At 42.7% G+C, this 17,240-nt stretch overlaps 1 protein-coding gene across 1 annotated transcript; it reads right to left on the bottom strand.

Moving 5' to 3' along the window:
- Positions 1 to 86: 86 nt before the first annotated feature.
- On the bottom strand, positions 87 to 9,512 carry LOC121664806 (molybdopterin synthase catalytic subunit). Its single transcript, XM_042028371.1, has 4 exons — positions 9,392 to 9,512; positions 8,367 to 8,520; positions 6,844 to 6,967; positions 87 to 5,730 (listed from the first exon to the last, which is right to left on the bottom strand). The coding sequence occupies exons 1-4, from the start codon at positions 9,510 to 9,512 to the stop codon at positions 5,662 to 5,664; spliced, it is 468 nt and encodes a 155-aa protein (XP_041884305.1). The 3' UTR covers positions 87 to 5,661.
- Positions 9,513 to 17,240: the final 7,728 nt, after the last annotated feature.

Here is a 17,240-nt window from a genome sequence, read left to right as displayed (position 1 = left end):
TGTGGCAAAGGAAGAGAGGAGGAACTTGGCTATGAGTAGAAAGACAAGAAGACAATATTGTCAGAAATTACCACCTGAAAACTACATGCTTTCACAGAGCTTTTTATTTCCACTTCCAACTCATCCATACTTTTTTTAACAGTGGTACATAAACATTTAGGTAGGCTACCAGTTTTAACACTTACATAATACTAGATGAACCTAATCTTAAGGCACAAAACTCTGTCTTTCACCAAGTCTCAGTGTTTTGCAGAATTAAAAGCCAGATTCCTTACACACTGACTTATGCATGTGCTGGTTTTGACTGGAGTAGAGGTACATTTCTTGACAGTACCTAGCATGGGGCTGTGTTTTGAATTTGTGCTGGAAACTGTTGATAACACAGGGATGTTTTACCTGTCACTAAGCAATGCTCACAGGTTCAAGGCCTTTTCTGCTCTTCACCCCACCTCACCAGCAAGGAGGCCGGGGGGCATAGGAAGGTGGGAAGCGACAGAGCTGCGACAGCTGCCCACAACTGACCACAGGTATTCGAAGTGTTTGGTGTTTGTCTTCCCAAGACACTGTTACATGCAATGGAGTTCTGCTTTCCTGGGGATGACTCAACCTGCCTACCGATGGGAAGTGGTGAATGCATTCCTTGTTTTGCTTTGCTTGCATGAGCAGTTTTTACTTTCCCTATTAACCTGTCTTCATCTCAACCCATGAGACTTCTCAATTTTACTCTTCCTATTCTCTCCCCCATTCCATGAGTGGCAGAGTAAGTGAGTGGCTGGGTGGGGCTGAGTTGCTGACTGGGGTTAAATCACATCCAAAATTGAACTACAACAAAAGCTTGCAAATTAAAGACCAAAAAAAATGAAGGTATGAAAATGCATCTCAAAATTTATAGCTAACTGCCTCAATTTTTTATTGTCTTTGAAAGTAATTAAGTGTACATTTTCACAGCTTCAGAAAAGTTGAGTCCTATATTTTAAGTCAACCTTTCTGTTCCAAATTAATTGGTCAATTACTTGTATGCAATCACAGGCTTTGGTATGCTCGCAGTTTTAAAAATGTACTTGCCTCTTAAAATAGTCAAAACGGAACTTTTATAAAAAGAACTGCTATAAAGATACATCAGGATGCTAATTTGTGTAACACTTGATAAAATCAAATTTTATGGTGTGTTTGTTTTTCAAAAAACAGGCCTAAGGTACTCAAAGAAACTGGTAATTTACAGTCATCAGCCTATTCTGAACCCTCTTCAGTCACCTCTACTTCAGTACACTTAATGGTACTGAATGGCATTTAATGCTCAAGACTATTTTTCACATCATTTTAACAGGGAAAGGGCAGGACTGTCTGCTTTAACATAAAATTTGTTAATAATTAGATTTAGCAGTTCTTTCTTTTAAATTCTGAAGCAATAAATGAATGTGCTACTCTATAAAACTACAACTTTCTTGGAACAGCTGTGCATAAAATGAGCTGAGAGAAAGGCCAAAAATCTAGTTCAAAGTCTAACAATCTAAAGGTTTCATTCTTGACTGCAACAGTGGCACTTTCATGAGCGACAGCCGACGCAAGGGCCTGTATTTCCCAGCACGGCCAGCACCTGAGTGGGCCAGGAGCCGCTCGTCCCGCTCAGCCATCTCTCGGCTGCCATCTCCTGGGTAGGCGCCTTATAACACAACCCTCTTCCTCCCCCGCCCCGTTTTTCCGCGACAATCCATCAGTTACTGTTTTCATCATGCACATCAGGCTGAGCTTCTCTTGAGAACAGAGCACAATGCTCAAAATCAGGAAAGCAAACTCTTAAAATCAATCAATGCTGGTATACGGATGTTCAGCCAGACAACAGGGGTAGATCAGTGTATTCAAATTTTGCCAGCCAAGACTAAGACATCTTTTCAGAAGGACAAATTATCACCCTGAAGACATGCACTCCCCTTCCACAGACAGCCCTCATCTGGCAGATCTCTACAGGAATCACATGGTGACCCTCTGCATCTGCAGCATTTGTTTCTAGGATCATCCCTCTATACCAGAGCCACCAACTCAACACAGCTGATCTCATGGAGAGGTGGGATTACCCTTCCCTATCGACAAGGCAGAGAAACAGCTGGACTCATTCCAGAAAGCTGGGACTTCCTTGTAGATAGGCAGATCTGCAGCTGTCTATCCCACTCAATGGACCTCACCATAACACGGAGTAGCCCTCATCCAGCACTGTAGTTCTCCATGTGAGGGACAGCAGGACATACACAGCCACATCTTTTCCTAACACACAGTGAGCCACAGCTGGGATTCATCCCCTGGCCTGGCAATTTGGAAACACTTCTAAGTCACTCCAGACACAGCCTTTGGCATTTATCTTAGAACACAGTAATCTGCCTTCTTATGATAACACTGCCCTAGCAGAGAGGGGTAGCCCTACAGAGGGAGACAGAACACTGAGTTCAGAGCATGGACTTTTTTCAGTGAGATACATTTTACCTCTAATTAGCACACCATCCCTCCCAGAGACATTTGCATTTCGCTTTTACATGCCAGCTGAAGAACCCAAAGTTACACAAGACTGATATATCATTGTTCCAGAACAAAGCAGAACTTGCCTCATGCACAGCTAGGGACACAAAATGACATTTCATTGTTTTTACCATGGCAGCATACACACATTGTAACACTCAGCTGTGACTCAGTACAACATCTCTTCCATTCATTGTTCCTGGTCACTGTGGGGAAGTACACAATTATTCTCTCTTCTTTTCTGCACCATCCTTCCCAGCTGCATTACTGATGGGGAAGGTGCACTTAAGGTCACCCTGGAGAAATCTTCCACGAGACTGAAGTGCTAGAAAGGCCCTAAAGAGACACTACTGCAACTCAGGAATTGCCCCTGATCATGGGGTCCCAAGTAGAATTTAACTGTTCTAAACACCATGTTTTTCTGTATCAGAGCACAGCACTAGTATCCAAGCAGTGCATAACTTTTACTTCATTCATAAACCATCCACTGAAGGACAAGCTAAACATTTGTTTTTGTGAAATTAATACACTAATTAGTTGCATGGTAACAGCAAATATGAACATGGAAAAATGAACACCAAATACAAAGAAGTTAATGTATTTCTTTCTCTTCTAAAGAGAAAAATAATTATTTCACGGAGGAAGTGATTGTGCTGAGGATTCTGTACAATTCCCATTAAAAATGACATTCAAACAGCAGAGGGCTTCTTTCCAACCTCTGAAACAAAGGAAACCTCAGTCTTCAACTTGACCAGCTCTGCCTAGGTAACAGGGCCCACATGGTTTGTAGGGTGCGTATCTGTAAGCACACAACGAGCAGCTGCTGTCCTGCAGAGGAAAGACTGACTTCCACTGAGGAAGTGCATCAGTAAATTAAGAAGCCCAGATTAACTATGTTTCTGCCTGAAGCTGTATGTTTCATTACAATTTACTTAATTCAGTACAGTATCTAAGACACAGTAACTAAGTATTAAAAGTGATTAAAATCCGTGGGGGGGAAAAGGTCACCACCTACTTTCCTCATTTTACTTTGTGCAGTTAGCAGTTAGTAGATTTTTGCTGCAGACACAATAAAATGGAATATACAGCTGAGGCTTCACTAGTGCGTGATACAATGATTACAGAATAAAAGTCTGGTTTGGATTGGAAGGGACATTACAGATCATCTAGTTGCAACCATCCTTCTACAGGCTGGGACACCTGCCACCAGACCAGGTTACTCAGAGCTCCGTCCAGCCTGGCCTTGAACATTTCCAGGGATGGGGCAGCCACAGCTTCTCTGGGCAACCTGTTCCAGTATCTCATCACCCTCACAGTAAAGAGTTTCTTCCTAATATCTGATGTAAACCTACCCTCACTTCAGTGTAAGGCCATCCCCCCCCATCCTATCACTACATGCTGTTGTGAAAATTCCCCCTCCAAACTTCTTGTAAGCCCCTTTTAGGTACTGAAAGGTGATGCAAGGTGTCCCTGGAGCCTTCTGCAAGCTGAACAACCCCAGCTTTCAGCCTGTCTTCATAGGAGAGGTGTTCTAGTCCTCTGATCAACTTAGTGGCTCTCCTCTGGACTCACTCCCAACAAATCTACATCCTTCTTGTGTTGGGCGCTCCAGAGCCAGATGCAGTGCTCCAGGTGGGGTCTCCTGAAGGCACAGTAGAGGGGCAGAATCAAACCCTTTGTCCTGCTTTTGATACAGCCCAGGACACAGCCAGCTTTCTGGGCTGCAAGTGTGCACTGCCAGCTCATATTGAGATTTTTGTTCACGAACACCCTCAAATGTTTCTCCCCAGGGCTAGTCTTGATCCATTCTCCCTCCAGCCTGTACTTGTGCTTGGGATTGCCCTGACTCAGGAGCATGACCTTGCACCTGTGTTATAAATAACTATATACGATATAGGAACATATATATGAGCAACTGAGCAAATCATTTTGCTTTATCTTACTTCCCTTCCCTTGTACCTTCCTTGTCTACACTGATAATGATGACTAGATAAAACTGCCTCTCAGAATTAGTAGAAATGCCATACACAATGGGGCCTTGAACTCTTACTATCTAAATACTATCATGGCACAGTGGAATAACAAATAAAATGACCTTACTCAGATAGGTAACCCATTATCTCCAGTGAAGCCCAGGCATATTATGTCAGTTCATTTAACTAGTTTTTAAAACAGCAACAAGAGAAAAACTGTATTAAAATTAAATCTTAAACATGAATATAAATGCATATATGAATTGCAATAAGTTCAATAAACTCCCTTTTCTTCAAAAAATTATTCCATTTGATGAATTTTAATCCTAACATATATGAAGTCCAATTACTAAAACTAATTACATTATAGTTGTGTATTTGTAATAATAGCTGATTTGGGTTTTTTTCCTGCAGCACCATACAATTACACAACCAAAAAGTCACCTTCAAAATTTTGTCTAGACATCATTAAGTAGTTACAGGTTGGCATGTTATTCCTAATGCAAGTCTTTTGCTGGTAGAGTACTAGATTTAACTTTGAATCAACCTCTATCCATATTTTTTAATGCAATTATTTTGTAATACCAGCTGCACAGTAAAAATGTTTCTGTGAAACAGAGGTACTGGAACATAACCACTACTAAAAAGTTAATAACTCTGGGGTATAATTTGTATTTTCTTCTCTGTCTGTACTAAAATAGTTCATCTACTTCAAGTAGCTTTCATGTTACAAGAACGTCAAAATAGCATAAAGCCTGCAAACTAAGTCTGCAGTCATATAAAATTAAACCTCTCTGAAACCTTCTTTAAGATTAAAAAAAATGCAATTGTCCTGTGGTAACCTCCCATGCAGACAGAGAACACCAACTACCAAGGTAAAAGCATTAAAACAGTATTTATCAAAGAGTAGTCTAAACACCTTGCAACCAAGAATTTTAGGGAAGATGCTTTTAAAAGCTCACTCCATGTTAAAATGCACAAAAAAGCAATTCCAAAGCAGAGTTAAGAACACCTAAAACCCCTAATTAATCCTCATCCTTTTCACTCAGTCCAAACTACATGATTGAGATTGAAACAGCTGCAAGAACTGTTTAGAAACATAGAGATACTCTGTAAGAATTCATAAGTAAAATATGCTCATCAGGAAGAGTAACACTTTATTTTTGAAAGAGTACAATTATTTTTCTGAATTTGCCCAAAAGCATTCCTTGTTTTCTTTCCAAGAATATTCATCCTCATAAATCTCCTGTAATATAAACAAAGAATGAGAAACATTGTGAGTCTGCTACATACAGCCACAAACCAGGCCAAATAACTCAATAGCCATTCCACTCTTATTTACTGATCACAACAGCACTGCACAGCACTTGGCTGGCAAGCAGAAGAGAGGGCAGCACCCTCAGAACATATGAACTTGGCTGAACCTTGGGCTGATCCCCACTGAATTTAAAAGGGCCCACCTATACTGAAGTCAATTGAACAAAGAGATCTAGAAGAAATTATGTAAAAACTGTAGAATACACAGCATTCATACTGCCACATTAGCCTACTGTACCATCATTTTGAGAAGAGTATTTAGATGTAACAAAATGTCAATATTAAAAAAATTACATTAATACACTAAACACATTACTATCAGATCCTAAGGACAGACTGGATGACCCAGCTGCAGTCCAGTCCTAAGCAGCAAATTCAGAGTCCCTGACTATTCATTCTGAGAGAATTTCAGTCTCCTCAAGTAGGCATCAGAAAAGTGTAGAGCGAAGAATATCACTGTTAACCCCATGCCAAGTTCTGCCAGGGAGAGAAGGCAGAGATAATGCTCATTACTTGCATGCATCACTGTGGTTATACAATGAGGCTCTTTCTAGACCTGGGCTGGTTTCTCCACACACTGTTGTGTGCCTAAATTAGCTTTGGGACTTCTGCTCATCCCTTCATTGTGTGCTGTTGCTTAATGCTTTGTGCTTTCTCATGGCCACAGCAATGAGCAGAAAAGAGAAAGGCAAGAAATGCTCCTTTTACTTGCAAACTGCAATGCTGTCCAAAGCAAAGCTGACTCAAAAGTTCTTGCACAAGCCAGTGCAGAACGGAGTTTTGCTACTCAAAAGAGGAGAACGCAGGCCTTCTTCACTTTGACCCCAGGATGGCTTCAAAATAAAGAGGAACTGGATGGTACAGGTACAGGAGAATCCTCCAGATACTCTACCTGTCACATACGGGCCTGGCTGCATTAGAGGGAACTCACTGGTGCTAGACACTGACAGCCCATCTGGAGCAGCTGCCTGTAATGCTTCTAAGGCAGCCCAGACATCTAAGACTAGCATATGCCTAAATTTGAATTTGTCCCCAGACATACCTTTTTCCATATCGGGACAGATGCTTTTAAGGTATTGATGCAGTACATTACAGCTTCAAGGGATTCTGCTCTGTGTGGAGAGGAGACTGCAATAATTACACTTGCTTCAGTTATTGGAACCACACTAGGGAGAGAAGAGGAACAACAGCAGCTTTAGCTAACACTTAACATCAAGAGTATCCAAAAGTTGTAGCCATGTCACGTCAGTATTCTGGTCACATGCTCTCCTGACTCATTCATATGAAGCAAGTGTCAAACCACATCCAAAAGATTATACACTTTTTAAAAGAAAGAAAACCACAACTAAAAGCAGTACCAGATGTTAGAATTCCACACTTTAGAATAAATAAACCCACCAGACGTAGGCTTTTTTCTTCCATTCTTCCTTTTTTTTAAATTAAGCCTATGGAATTAAGAGGGGGAAGTTGTTAACTTGTAACAATACATAGGAAACTCAGTGGAAGCTGGCTTAATACTGAACAATAACAAGTTAGAACAGCCAGTTCTTATCTGAAAACCTAAGAAATCATCTCAGTTTGCATAAGAATTTGTAAAAGAAGAAATTAAGCGCCTCACACTATGCAGATTTTGCAATGAAACCCAATTTTTGATGAATCCTGATTTTACATTCTGAAGTTTCCTACTTGGTGTGTTGTGTTACAAACTTAACAGAAGCACAAGGTTTTGTGTTCCTCCTCACAATTGCAGTATTCCCAAAATCTTCCTCCCAGTCCTCCTTGAATAGTAAGACTTCTCCAGCACAGTCCATAGGAAGAAATCTCAGCTTAAATGCTTTGAGCTGCCCTCAAGACAGCCACCCTCTCTGTTGACTGTAGAGGAAATCTAGGGAAACTACCCCTCAGACCTAGTATCTTACCTACCCTTTGCAATTACATCCTAAGTTCCTTCAGGATTTCTGCAAATCCTGCTAGTTTCAGCAAGAAATCTTCCCCGAACAGGGAAGACCCAAGAATACGTCAGACACTAGTATTCCATGTTTTGAATCTAAAGGAAAATGCTTATCTAAGACACAAGGAACAACAGGAGGTTCTCCCACAAGCATGGCTGGCAATTACTATGCCCCATATCCTAAGCTTTCAGACTTTTTATAGCATAAATAGACTTAAATCTGACAATAAGCACATTCTGCAGCCTCTCAACAGGAGAAAGAAGAAAAAAAGAAAGTGCTGCCAGCTTCAGACCTTTTAAAAATAAAGAACAAAACAAACCAACAGCCTCCACTTCCCTGGAGTGAAATATCTCCCCACTTTCAAAACATCACACCAGCATCAAAGATCCTGCCAGGCTAAGCGTGGACTCCAGCAAACCCTACCAATAAACACAGTTTTGAAAATAAAATTTTTGAAACTTAGCTTCAGAGCAAGAGCTTGATCCCGCAGCCAGCTTTGCTGCACTATGGTTTCTAAACACTCCTGCAGGTTCTGCAACTACGTAAGCATAGCCATGCATCAGACAAGGATTAACACTCCAGTCGCAGAAGAATGGGGTCTGGACATACATACCCAAGTCTATGGTGCACTGCAATATGTTTGACTGAAGGCCATTTCTGTCTAACATCTCTGCAGATTTTCTTTATTTCAGTCTCTGCCATTGAAGTATATGCGTCATATTCTAAGTGGATCACTTTTTTTCCTTCAAAATTATTTCTTGTAGTACCTAAACAAAAGTGATTTATCAACTAAAAGCACTGAGTAAATAATACATATTGTATCCTTATAATACCTATTATGCATTTACTGCATAATAATATATACTATATTAATACGGACTAAGATCCAGGATCTCCTGCTATGGTCAAGGTCAGCACTGTGAAAATATAAACAACCTCCCCTAATCATGGCTGCATAATGACATTATTTGAACAAGATAAATCTTTACTAAAAAAGGAAGAGTTTAGTTCACACATTATATAGGTCTGCAGCCCGTAACGCCCAAGGCTGGGACATCTTCTGCAGTAACTGCTAAGTTACGTGGCATTTGCCCATGCAATTTTTAAATGTCCAGTACTTAGGAGCCTAGTAGCACTAAGGTTTAAGCACAAAGGGGTTTCATATGTGTGCCACGTGCATTAAGCACAGGACAGAGTTACCAGCCTTACCTTCACCAGCCCATTAGTAGAAGAGTGCTTCACTTTCAACTAAGACCTGAGTTGCAGGACCTCACATACAGGTGTGGACATGAGGCTGGCCTAGCCACAATATTCCATTTCCCACCTTGAACAAGTTCTATCCCAGGGGACAGGAGAACAACTCCCAAGCAGTTCTCTACTCCAGAGCTGAGGTTCTGTTCAGTCCTAGGATAGCTATACCAGCCAGAAAGCTTCTCACCACTTCAGCCCACTGCAGCTATTTATGAGCTGCCATGGTCTTGCTCTAATAATTCAGAACCTGTTTTCTAGAAAACTTCCTGGGTTCAGACCAGGAATTGATTTATTTGAGAACTACAAGTCTGGGATGTGGACAGCCTAGATTCCATTTATTAGACTATTAACATACCCACAGACTTAGCTCACAAATATGAAACTCACCAATGAACAGAGACACTGCCCCACAGTATGGTGAAACGACCAGCTCTGACACTTCATCTACAGAGAGCTTTTCAGACTTGAGCTTGATAAAATCTTTTGGCACATCTTCGCTTTCTTCCATATCGCCCTAGAAAAACTGAAACCAAACAGACTGTTGTTCGTGGAGATACTAGCATCAGGCAACTGCTTTTAATCCAGTGCTGATGCTTCAATTTATGCCCAACACAGGCACTATCTATTTGCCCAAGAGACTAGCCTACATGTGAAATTCACTTCTCAGCAGTCTCACTGAGAGAATATTAGCTGCAAATAACAAGCAATGACCTGGTTTTAATGCATACATATTTCTTTCTGATAGGAAAGTCTCATACAGTGGGATGAAACTATAACTAGCCTGATGCCCTGGTTTAACACTACATTCAACCAGCACAGACCACCGTGTGCTGCTGGTAAAGCTGTGGTGACATTGTCAGTCCCTCCTACTTACCAAATCAAGTAATATATAACAGAGATTTCTGATAAACAGCAATTGGAGTTCTAATCCTAAAGCTGAGTATGCTCTCCAGGACATTCAGGACCTGATACTATCAGTCCGTTTCAGACACACAGGAGACACTTCTCACTTTTTTGAGTAGAAACCAGTCATCAGATTACCTAAGAATGAGAAGTATTTTGATCAGCAGCAATGGAACAAGCTCCAGTGAATAGACAGACAGGCACTTGAAAGTGGGCAAAGAAATGAAGCTATTCTAAGGACACCGCTTTAACAGCAACAAACTAACAAAATTTCTAAGCAGCAGAAAATTATTTTTTCTGTATTATCTTTCTGTTAAAAAGTGGCAGGAAATATTTCATTATTATCTTACTTAGGCAAGCCAAGTATCTATTGGTAGGAAGAAACAACCAGGAAAGAGTAACAAGACCTAAAACCCAGATTCAAAGCAATGCCTGACCTCTCTGCCAAATGTCTTACATTTACTGAATACATGTTAATCATTTACAGCGGCACTGGCTTATAGTTTCTGCTCAGCACAACTGCACTCTCCAGACAGAAATACAAGCTGGGTTCTCTCAAAAGAGCACTGGGGTGGAGGGAGAGAATTGCAGCCACATCTCCAGACCTAAACAAGAAAAGGTTCTTGTAACATCATACAGAATTCCTGAGGTGTTTTAGCACAGGATTACACACCACAGGAAACTAGGCAATGAGTGACACCTACCTAACAGAACCTGCACAGGTTCAGCCTCCACTAATCGGTGGGATGATGGCCACCTCGTCTCCAGGCTGCAGGACCAGGAGCTGATCTCCAAGAAGCACGTACTCCTGCCGAACAGCAAAAACCACTTGATCCCGGATGACAGCAAGCCTGAGGGGGATTGGCAAGAGCATAAATAGGTTTCCAAACAATGTTTGCATTTAACCATGAGATTTCATTAAATCACCAGCAAACTGGTACACAGTCTAGGGCAGCTGAGGTAAACCACTGAGACTTACACAACTTTGCTTCCAAGACATTGTCAAAAATACAACAAACACCCACCTCCTAATCTTGGATTTTCTTGTAATGGCCAGGAAGAAACAAGATCAGTGTGATTTTCAGAAATCAGGAATTGAATTTGTCATAGGCCTATGTCAGAACAAACCAATGCATACTAGACCCACTTCAGAAGCTTACAATAAAGAAGTTGGTAACTCAAGAGGCAGCAACCATACAATTTAGAATTAGAAGGAAATATTGTCCTGATGCAGTCTGGCTGGACTAGAGTAATTTTCTTACACACCAAGAAGCATTGTGGTATGCTGTTCATGAGATCTCATGAAGATTCAGTGGTCAAAGAGTTGCTCTTGTGTGTGCTCAGACTTTATGAGGCTTTCGGTCTTTTGTACTTACTTACAGGTCTGAAATCTGCTATTCATAAGGAGTGGCCACAGAACTAAGAGAGTAAATGTGATGTGTCTTCTGGCAGATCTTCTACATATTTTTTTATGTGAGATATTGCCGAGAGAGTCCATAGCTCTGGATATCATGAGACAGGGAGTCATTTCCAGGACTAAGTGCAATTACACAGCAAGCATGAGGGCCACAGCAGTTAGACATCAGAAAAAAGAATTGCATTTTACTTCAGATGGTGCAGGCATAATAACAATTCTTGTTTGAGACTACAAAATCTGGCACAGCCAGCTCAGCTGTATTGCCTAGTAACAAATAAGCATACCAAAAGAGTAAAAGTAAAAATCATCTTATTTCCTACCAGCCAGATAGACAAAAGTAGTCAAGGCACAGGCTGAGCACTGTTCAGTCTGTCCTCTGAATCAGTAGTACTGATTCAGAGGACAGACTGAAGGGAGGAATTGTATGAAAGCAAAGCAAGCCACTAAAGAACTGCACATAACCATGAAACTGAAGTGCCCATTAGAAGGACGGGCTCTTATTGAAGGCCCTTGCAAGCTAATTAGTTGGGGAACAGAAGAGCACTGTCAAGTATGCTCAAGATGCAATTTGAATATCCATTAGCAATATGAATAGAAGTCTGTGGTCAATGCCCTACAATTATATTGAGTTTTTCCAGCAAAGCTAGGAACAGAAGCATTTTTCAAGGAGGCCGCTGTGAAGTAACTGCAAATGCAAATTGTGCTGCCCCAAGTCATCATTCATAAAAGGACAAAGTTGACAAATTATGGCAAAACGACCAACGATGATGCTGCTGCATTTGACACAGAGGAATAGGCTGCAAAGTAAAATACACACATTCCCTACTGCCTCTCCCACCCAAACATACTTTATTTCAACTCTCTGTGAGAAAAAGGGCCCTGGTCCAGCATTTTGTAAAGAGTTTCTCCCTTGTAAACAGATACCACTGTTAAATAGCTCATTTCTTTCATAGTGTTGAGAGTATTTTACTAAAGAAAGGTTGTGCCTAAAGGAAGACTTTGACATGTAAGTCCAAAGTTACGGAAATTCTAGAGCACTGAGCACTAAATCCTGAGGACCACAACCTCTCTTATACCTTACTTTTTTTTACCCCCTTCTATCCCTCCAAAATGGTGTTGCACCTTTGTCTGTCAGACTAGTTCTTGACAAGACTGAGCATCTTCCCTCAGCCTTAAACAGAGGGGACATTTCTGTTGACACCCCCAAAGAGCACCAGTACTGTAGAGGCCCTTACAGCAAACACAATGCTTTCTCAGGACCAGACTCTTCATGAAATGCAACCAGCAGTGGTGCGGGTCTTTTTCAAAGCATTGAAGTGGCTGAACTTATTTTCTGTGTCAGGGCTGAGTGGATGGAAGCCTGTGGGGGCTTCAGTTCCCTTCCTGACCTGCCTTCCAGGGTGTGCCATAAACTCGTACCCATGGCTTACAGTAGTTAATCACAGAATCAATTAAATTTGAAAAGCACTCTGAGATCATCAAGTTCAACCTAAGACTGAACACCACCATGTCAACTAGATCATGGCACTAAGCCCAGTCCTTCGTTAAAAACCTACAAGGACAGTGACTCCACCACCTCCCTGGGCAATCCATTCCAATGTCTACGAACCCTTTCAGTGAAGAACTTCATCTGAATGTCTAACCTAAGAGACTGAAAACACCGGCATATTATAATTTATTTCTCATTTATTGTCCTGGCTGTGCTTGATCCCTCCTTGAGACATCTCACCTTCTCCACAGGCCAATAACAGTACAGCTTTCAGGTTACCACACCACAGCCCTCCTGGACAATGGGCCACGTGTATCTCTGAGGCCCAGTTTTGCGTACATGTACTGGATCTGGGCTTTCCTTGTGTATACATAAAGCTACTACATTTCCAGCTGTGCAAAATAAAAAACATTTGGTGCAGGTTACCAAAAGAAGGCGGTAGCGCCACTGGTTTTGTGCTGTCGAAGTATTGCTATGTGTTCCAGCTCAATGCTAAACGCCGAATCTGTATTAAAAAAAAAAAAAAAAAAAAAAGGCAACCACACTTCTTTCACTTCTTTGCGCACCCTAAGGGTAAGTTCCTGGATACCTGGGGTGAGCCTTGACGATCTCCTCCCAGAGCTGCAGAGAGGTGATCTCCCGTGGCACCGAGAGGGTCTCGCAGCGCAGCCCCGCCAGCTCCGCACTCCTGGCGAAATACAGCACCGAGACCTGCCCGGGGAACAAACAGCGCTCAGGGGCGCGGGGCCTGCCCAAAACACTGCTCCCAAAATACCAGCACACAACCGGAACGAGAGCGCCAGGAAAAGCTTTCCCCGGCTTTTCTCGAAGCCGATCGGTTCTGCCGCGTATCTGCTGCCCCGGCTGTCAGGAGAGCGGGGAAAAGACGGAGAAGGCGGGGGGCGGTGAGTGACCGCGGATCCGCGCCCCGCTCCCGCCGCCCAGGCCGTTCCCGCTGCCCGCCGAGGCCAGGGGCAGCGGGAGCCCTGCCCCCTGCACTGCCCGGCACCAGCGGAGCCTCCGGCAGGGCCGGCCGCAGGGTCGCCGACAGGTTGCACCTACCTGGCAGCGCATGGAGCCGCCGTCCCGGGGCAAGCTGCCTTCAGCCGCGGGCCCACGGCGGCGCCTGCGCCCGGGAGAGCGGCGCCGGGCCCGGACCGCCCCCTGCGGCCTGGCCGGGAGCGCGGTGGCCCCGCTTGCGCTGTCGGGCCGGGCAGCCCCGGCTCCTGTTCCGGACGGGTGGGTGGCGAAGGTGGGAGAGGCTGCGGCTTTGCCCCAAAACTCAGGTTGAGGTTTTGGGAACGGCACTTTTACAAGCCGGATGTTCAGGGGGACTCGGAGCCCCGCGCGCATCGGGATTGCAGATGTTCGCAAACATTACGTGTCCACAGCCTTGCAGGTGTTAAACATCTACTAAATGCACAGGTATAGTTGGCGTGTAAAAGCCACGGATCCGTCGCAAGACACAGTACTTCAGGGTTAGGGCCTGTTTTAGCGCGGGATGGACAACTACACCTTTGCTTTCAGTAGCTAAGCATGGAAGGACAGAGGGTGGGAAAACGCTGGCTCTCACCGGGAGGGAAGAGTGGCATGGTGTGTGTAGAAAGTGCTGCCGAGAGACCTACAGCAGTTGTTCCACAACGCACAACTGTGCACCGATTCCTTGTGGGTGGCGAGGGTTGTTTCTGTTGTGCTTGTCTGGTGACACTCAACCTCACAGCAGTAATGGAGGAGCTCCTCCAGGCAGACAAACCAGGGCAAGTCCACAGTTGTTACCAGTGTGCAGAAAATCATATTGCCAAAGGCCAGTGTCCACAAACAAGTCAGAGGAGTCCTGCAAAAGTCAACTTTACTCAAAACTAGGGAGATTCTGCTGGGGCATACCCATCTGGGGTGTCTCGAGAGTTTTTAGGGGACACAGCCTCCATTTATTCTAAACGTCCTCCTACTTTCCCCATTGGGTGAGGTACTAGGAAGATACAGCCTTCCAGATCTGCATACTGCATATCTCCCCTCCAACATGCACCCCCACACCCATTCTTCCAGAACCTGATTGGTTCTTTCAGGTTATCTAGTCATTTGTAAAGACATGCACACCCATTTCTCCTGTCATCAGTGACACAGAATTTGTGGTCAGTTATTGTGATTTGGGATGGTGGTCATTGAGTTGTTAAGGTTGGAAAAGACCGTTGAGATCATTGAGTCCAATCGTTACCCCAGCACCACTAGACCATATCCCTGGGTGTCACATCCACAGGTTTTTTGAACCCTTCCAGGGCCAGTGATTCCACCACTTTCTTGAGCAGCCTGTTCCAAGGCCTGATCACCCTTTCAGTGAACTAATGGTTCCTCATATACAAACTAAACCTTCCCTGGTGCAACTTGAGGCCATTTCCTCTTGTCCTGCTGCTTGTTACTTGGGAGAAGAGACCCCCACCTGGCTACAGCCTCCTTTCAGGGAGTTGGAGAGAGTGGTAATGTCACCCCCGAGCCTCCTTTTCTCCAGGCTAAACAATTCCAGCTCCCTCAGCTGCTCCTCACAGGACTTGTGCTCCACACCCTTCACCAGCTCTGTTGCCCTTCTCTGGATATGAACATCAATCCTTGCTGGATGCAACACTGTCAGTTAAAAAAAAAAAAAAAAAAAGCCCTCAAATAATTAAAAAGATGGCTGAGAAAGGAAGCAGACCTTTCTGCGTAATAATTCTTGCCTCTGAGTTACAAACACAATGAAACTTAAAGTGATTACGTTTTCCAAAAAGTGTGTGATAGAAATATAATCATTTCTGCAGAGCAATTGTACTGCACCAGTTATTCAGTACATTGTGCCTTAATCCTCTGCTGTGAGGAACAAATAAGTTACTTTTTAAAACTCTGTTCTTTTGTGAATGATTAACTAGTGTTACAAATTGAACTCTCCTAAACACAGCATGTGTCAAGTGCATAAAATAATTGGTTTCTTTTTACTCTGGGATGTGTAATTTTGGATCTATACATCTTAAATGGAATAGATCACTTTGACATGGTGTGTATGACCCAGCCAGTAGCTAGCAAGTGGCTGGTACATTTTTCCCATGCAAAAGGTGTACCATAGGTGTTCATAGAGTGAAGTGAGGGAGTGCTGGGCTCAGCCAGAGAAAATTAGCCTCTCAGCCTAGAAAACAGTGAGCTTTGAAGGATTTATCTGTACATTCAGGGTTAAGAAAACTATGGAATAAGGAGAGAAGCTTTGCTTCTGGATTTCTTTCTTTTTTCTTCTGAATTTTCTTTCTTTGAGCTCCATCTTTGAGATGTAGTATTAGTGTCTAAAACAAAATTCTCCCTGAGTACCTCTTCATTCTGGAGGCCTTATCTTCCAGGAACATCAGCCTCAGCAAGAGGTGGGGCAACTACACTGCTTGGTTTGCAAGAATGAGCTTGATCCGGATTGATTTTATTTGATTGTGTGGTTGTTTGGCTTGTTTGATGATTTTGGGAGGAGACTATGGATACCTACATAAGATTAAATAAGAGATGTTTTTATAGCTCTGGAGGAGATAAGTGAGCTATGTAGAGACCAGGATTCAAAATTATCCATAATTCTATAGACCAGCTCTCTATGATTTTCCCTTAAAATATTTCCTGTTCTGTATCATTTTTTCAGGCACCATTTTCTTCTTGAAGCTTTTGGTTTGGAGTATGAGTATCTGTAATGTATAACGTCTAGTTCTGTTACTTATTGAGTCGACTATTTTCAATTAAATCTTGTCCTAAGCAATGGGGTCTTTGCTGTAGCTGGAAGGTGTGTATGTATCCTCCCACACCAATAGGTACATCAGCCAGGATGTAGTATGTGTACATTTTCAGAATGTATTTCTTTCAGATGTCTAAAATTTCTAAACAGTTATGTTATAAAGTCCTCCAAAGCAGGTATTTCCTATTCCACTTCCCAACTTTTCTTTGTTTTAATAATGTTTAATACTGAAAAACTGCAAATTGTCCTGTATGTATGGGATTTCCTTACACTGCCCAAATAGTGACTTAAAGAAGTTCAGTTTTAATAATACTAAGGAATCATAAGGGTGTGTTTTTCCTACTAAATTCTTTCTTACTTACCAGCAGCAAACTTTGAACTTTTAGATGTAGCTGGAGTATGCCCAGACACTATGCTTACAGTCTAAGGCACTGATTCTGCATGTGATGTTGAATGTCTACATGTGATGTTGAATAGAGAGAACCACACCAAAGTCAGCAATACATGTACAGCATGGGTACACTAGCCTGTCTGCTAGTCCTAAGCTGATTTTGTAACAACTTATTACAAGAATTGGTATAAAATATGACTGGCTGCACTGCGAAAACCAAAGAGGAATGAACTGGAGACATGTTGTTAATCTTTAATTCTTTTTACCATTATTTACCTAATGTCACTGCAGAAAAAAAAAAGC

Source organism: Corvus kubaryi, unplaced genomic scaffold, assembly GCF_017639235.1.
Source record: "Corvus kubaryi isolate FWS band 111438036 unplaced genomic scaffold, C.kubaryi_AGA036_p1.0 37308, whole genome shotgun sequence".
NCBI classification, from domain to species: Eukaryota; Metazoa; Chordata; class Aves; order Passeriformes; family Corvidae; genus Corvus; species Corvus kubaryi.
This window is presented reverse-complemented; position numbering and strand designations above follow the sequence as displayed.

Coding starts and splice junctions, on each gene's coding strand:
- LOC121664806 (XM_042028371.1), bottom strand. CDS start 9,512: ATGGAAGAAAGCGAAGATGTGCCAAAAGATTTTATCAAGCTCAAGTCT. Junction 8,521..9,391: donor GGCAGTGTCTCTGTTCATTG/GTGAGTTTCATA, acceptor ACTTTTGTTTAG/GTACTACAAGAAATAATTTT. Junction 5,731..6,843: donor CTGTCCCGATATGGAAAAAG/GTATGTCTGGGG, acceptor TTTATATTACAG/GAGATTTATGAGGATGAATA.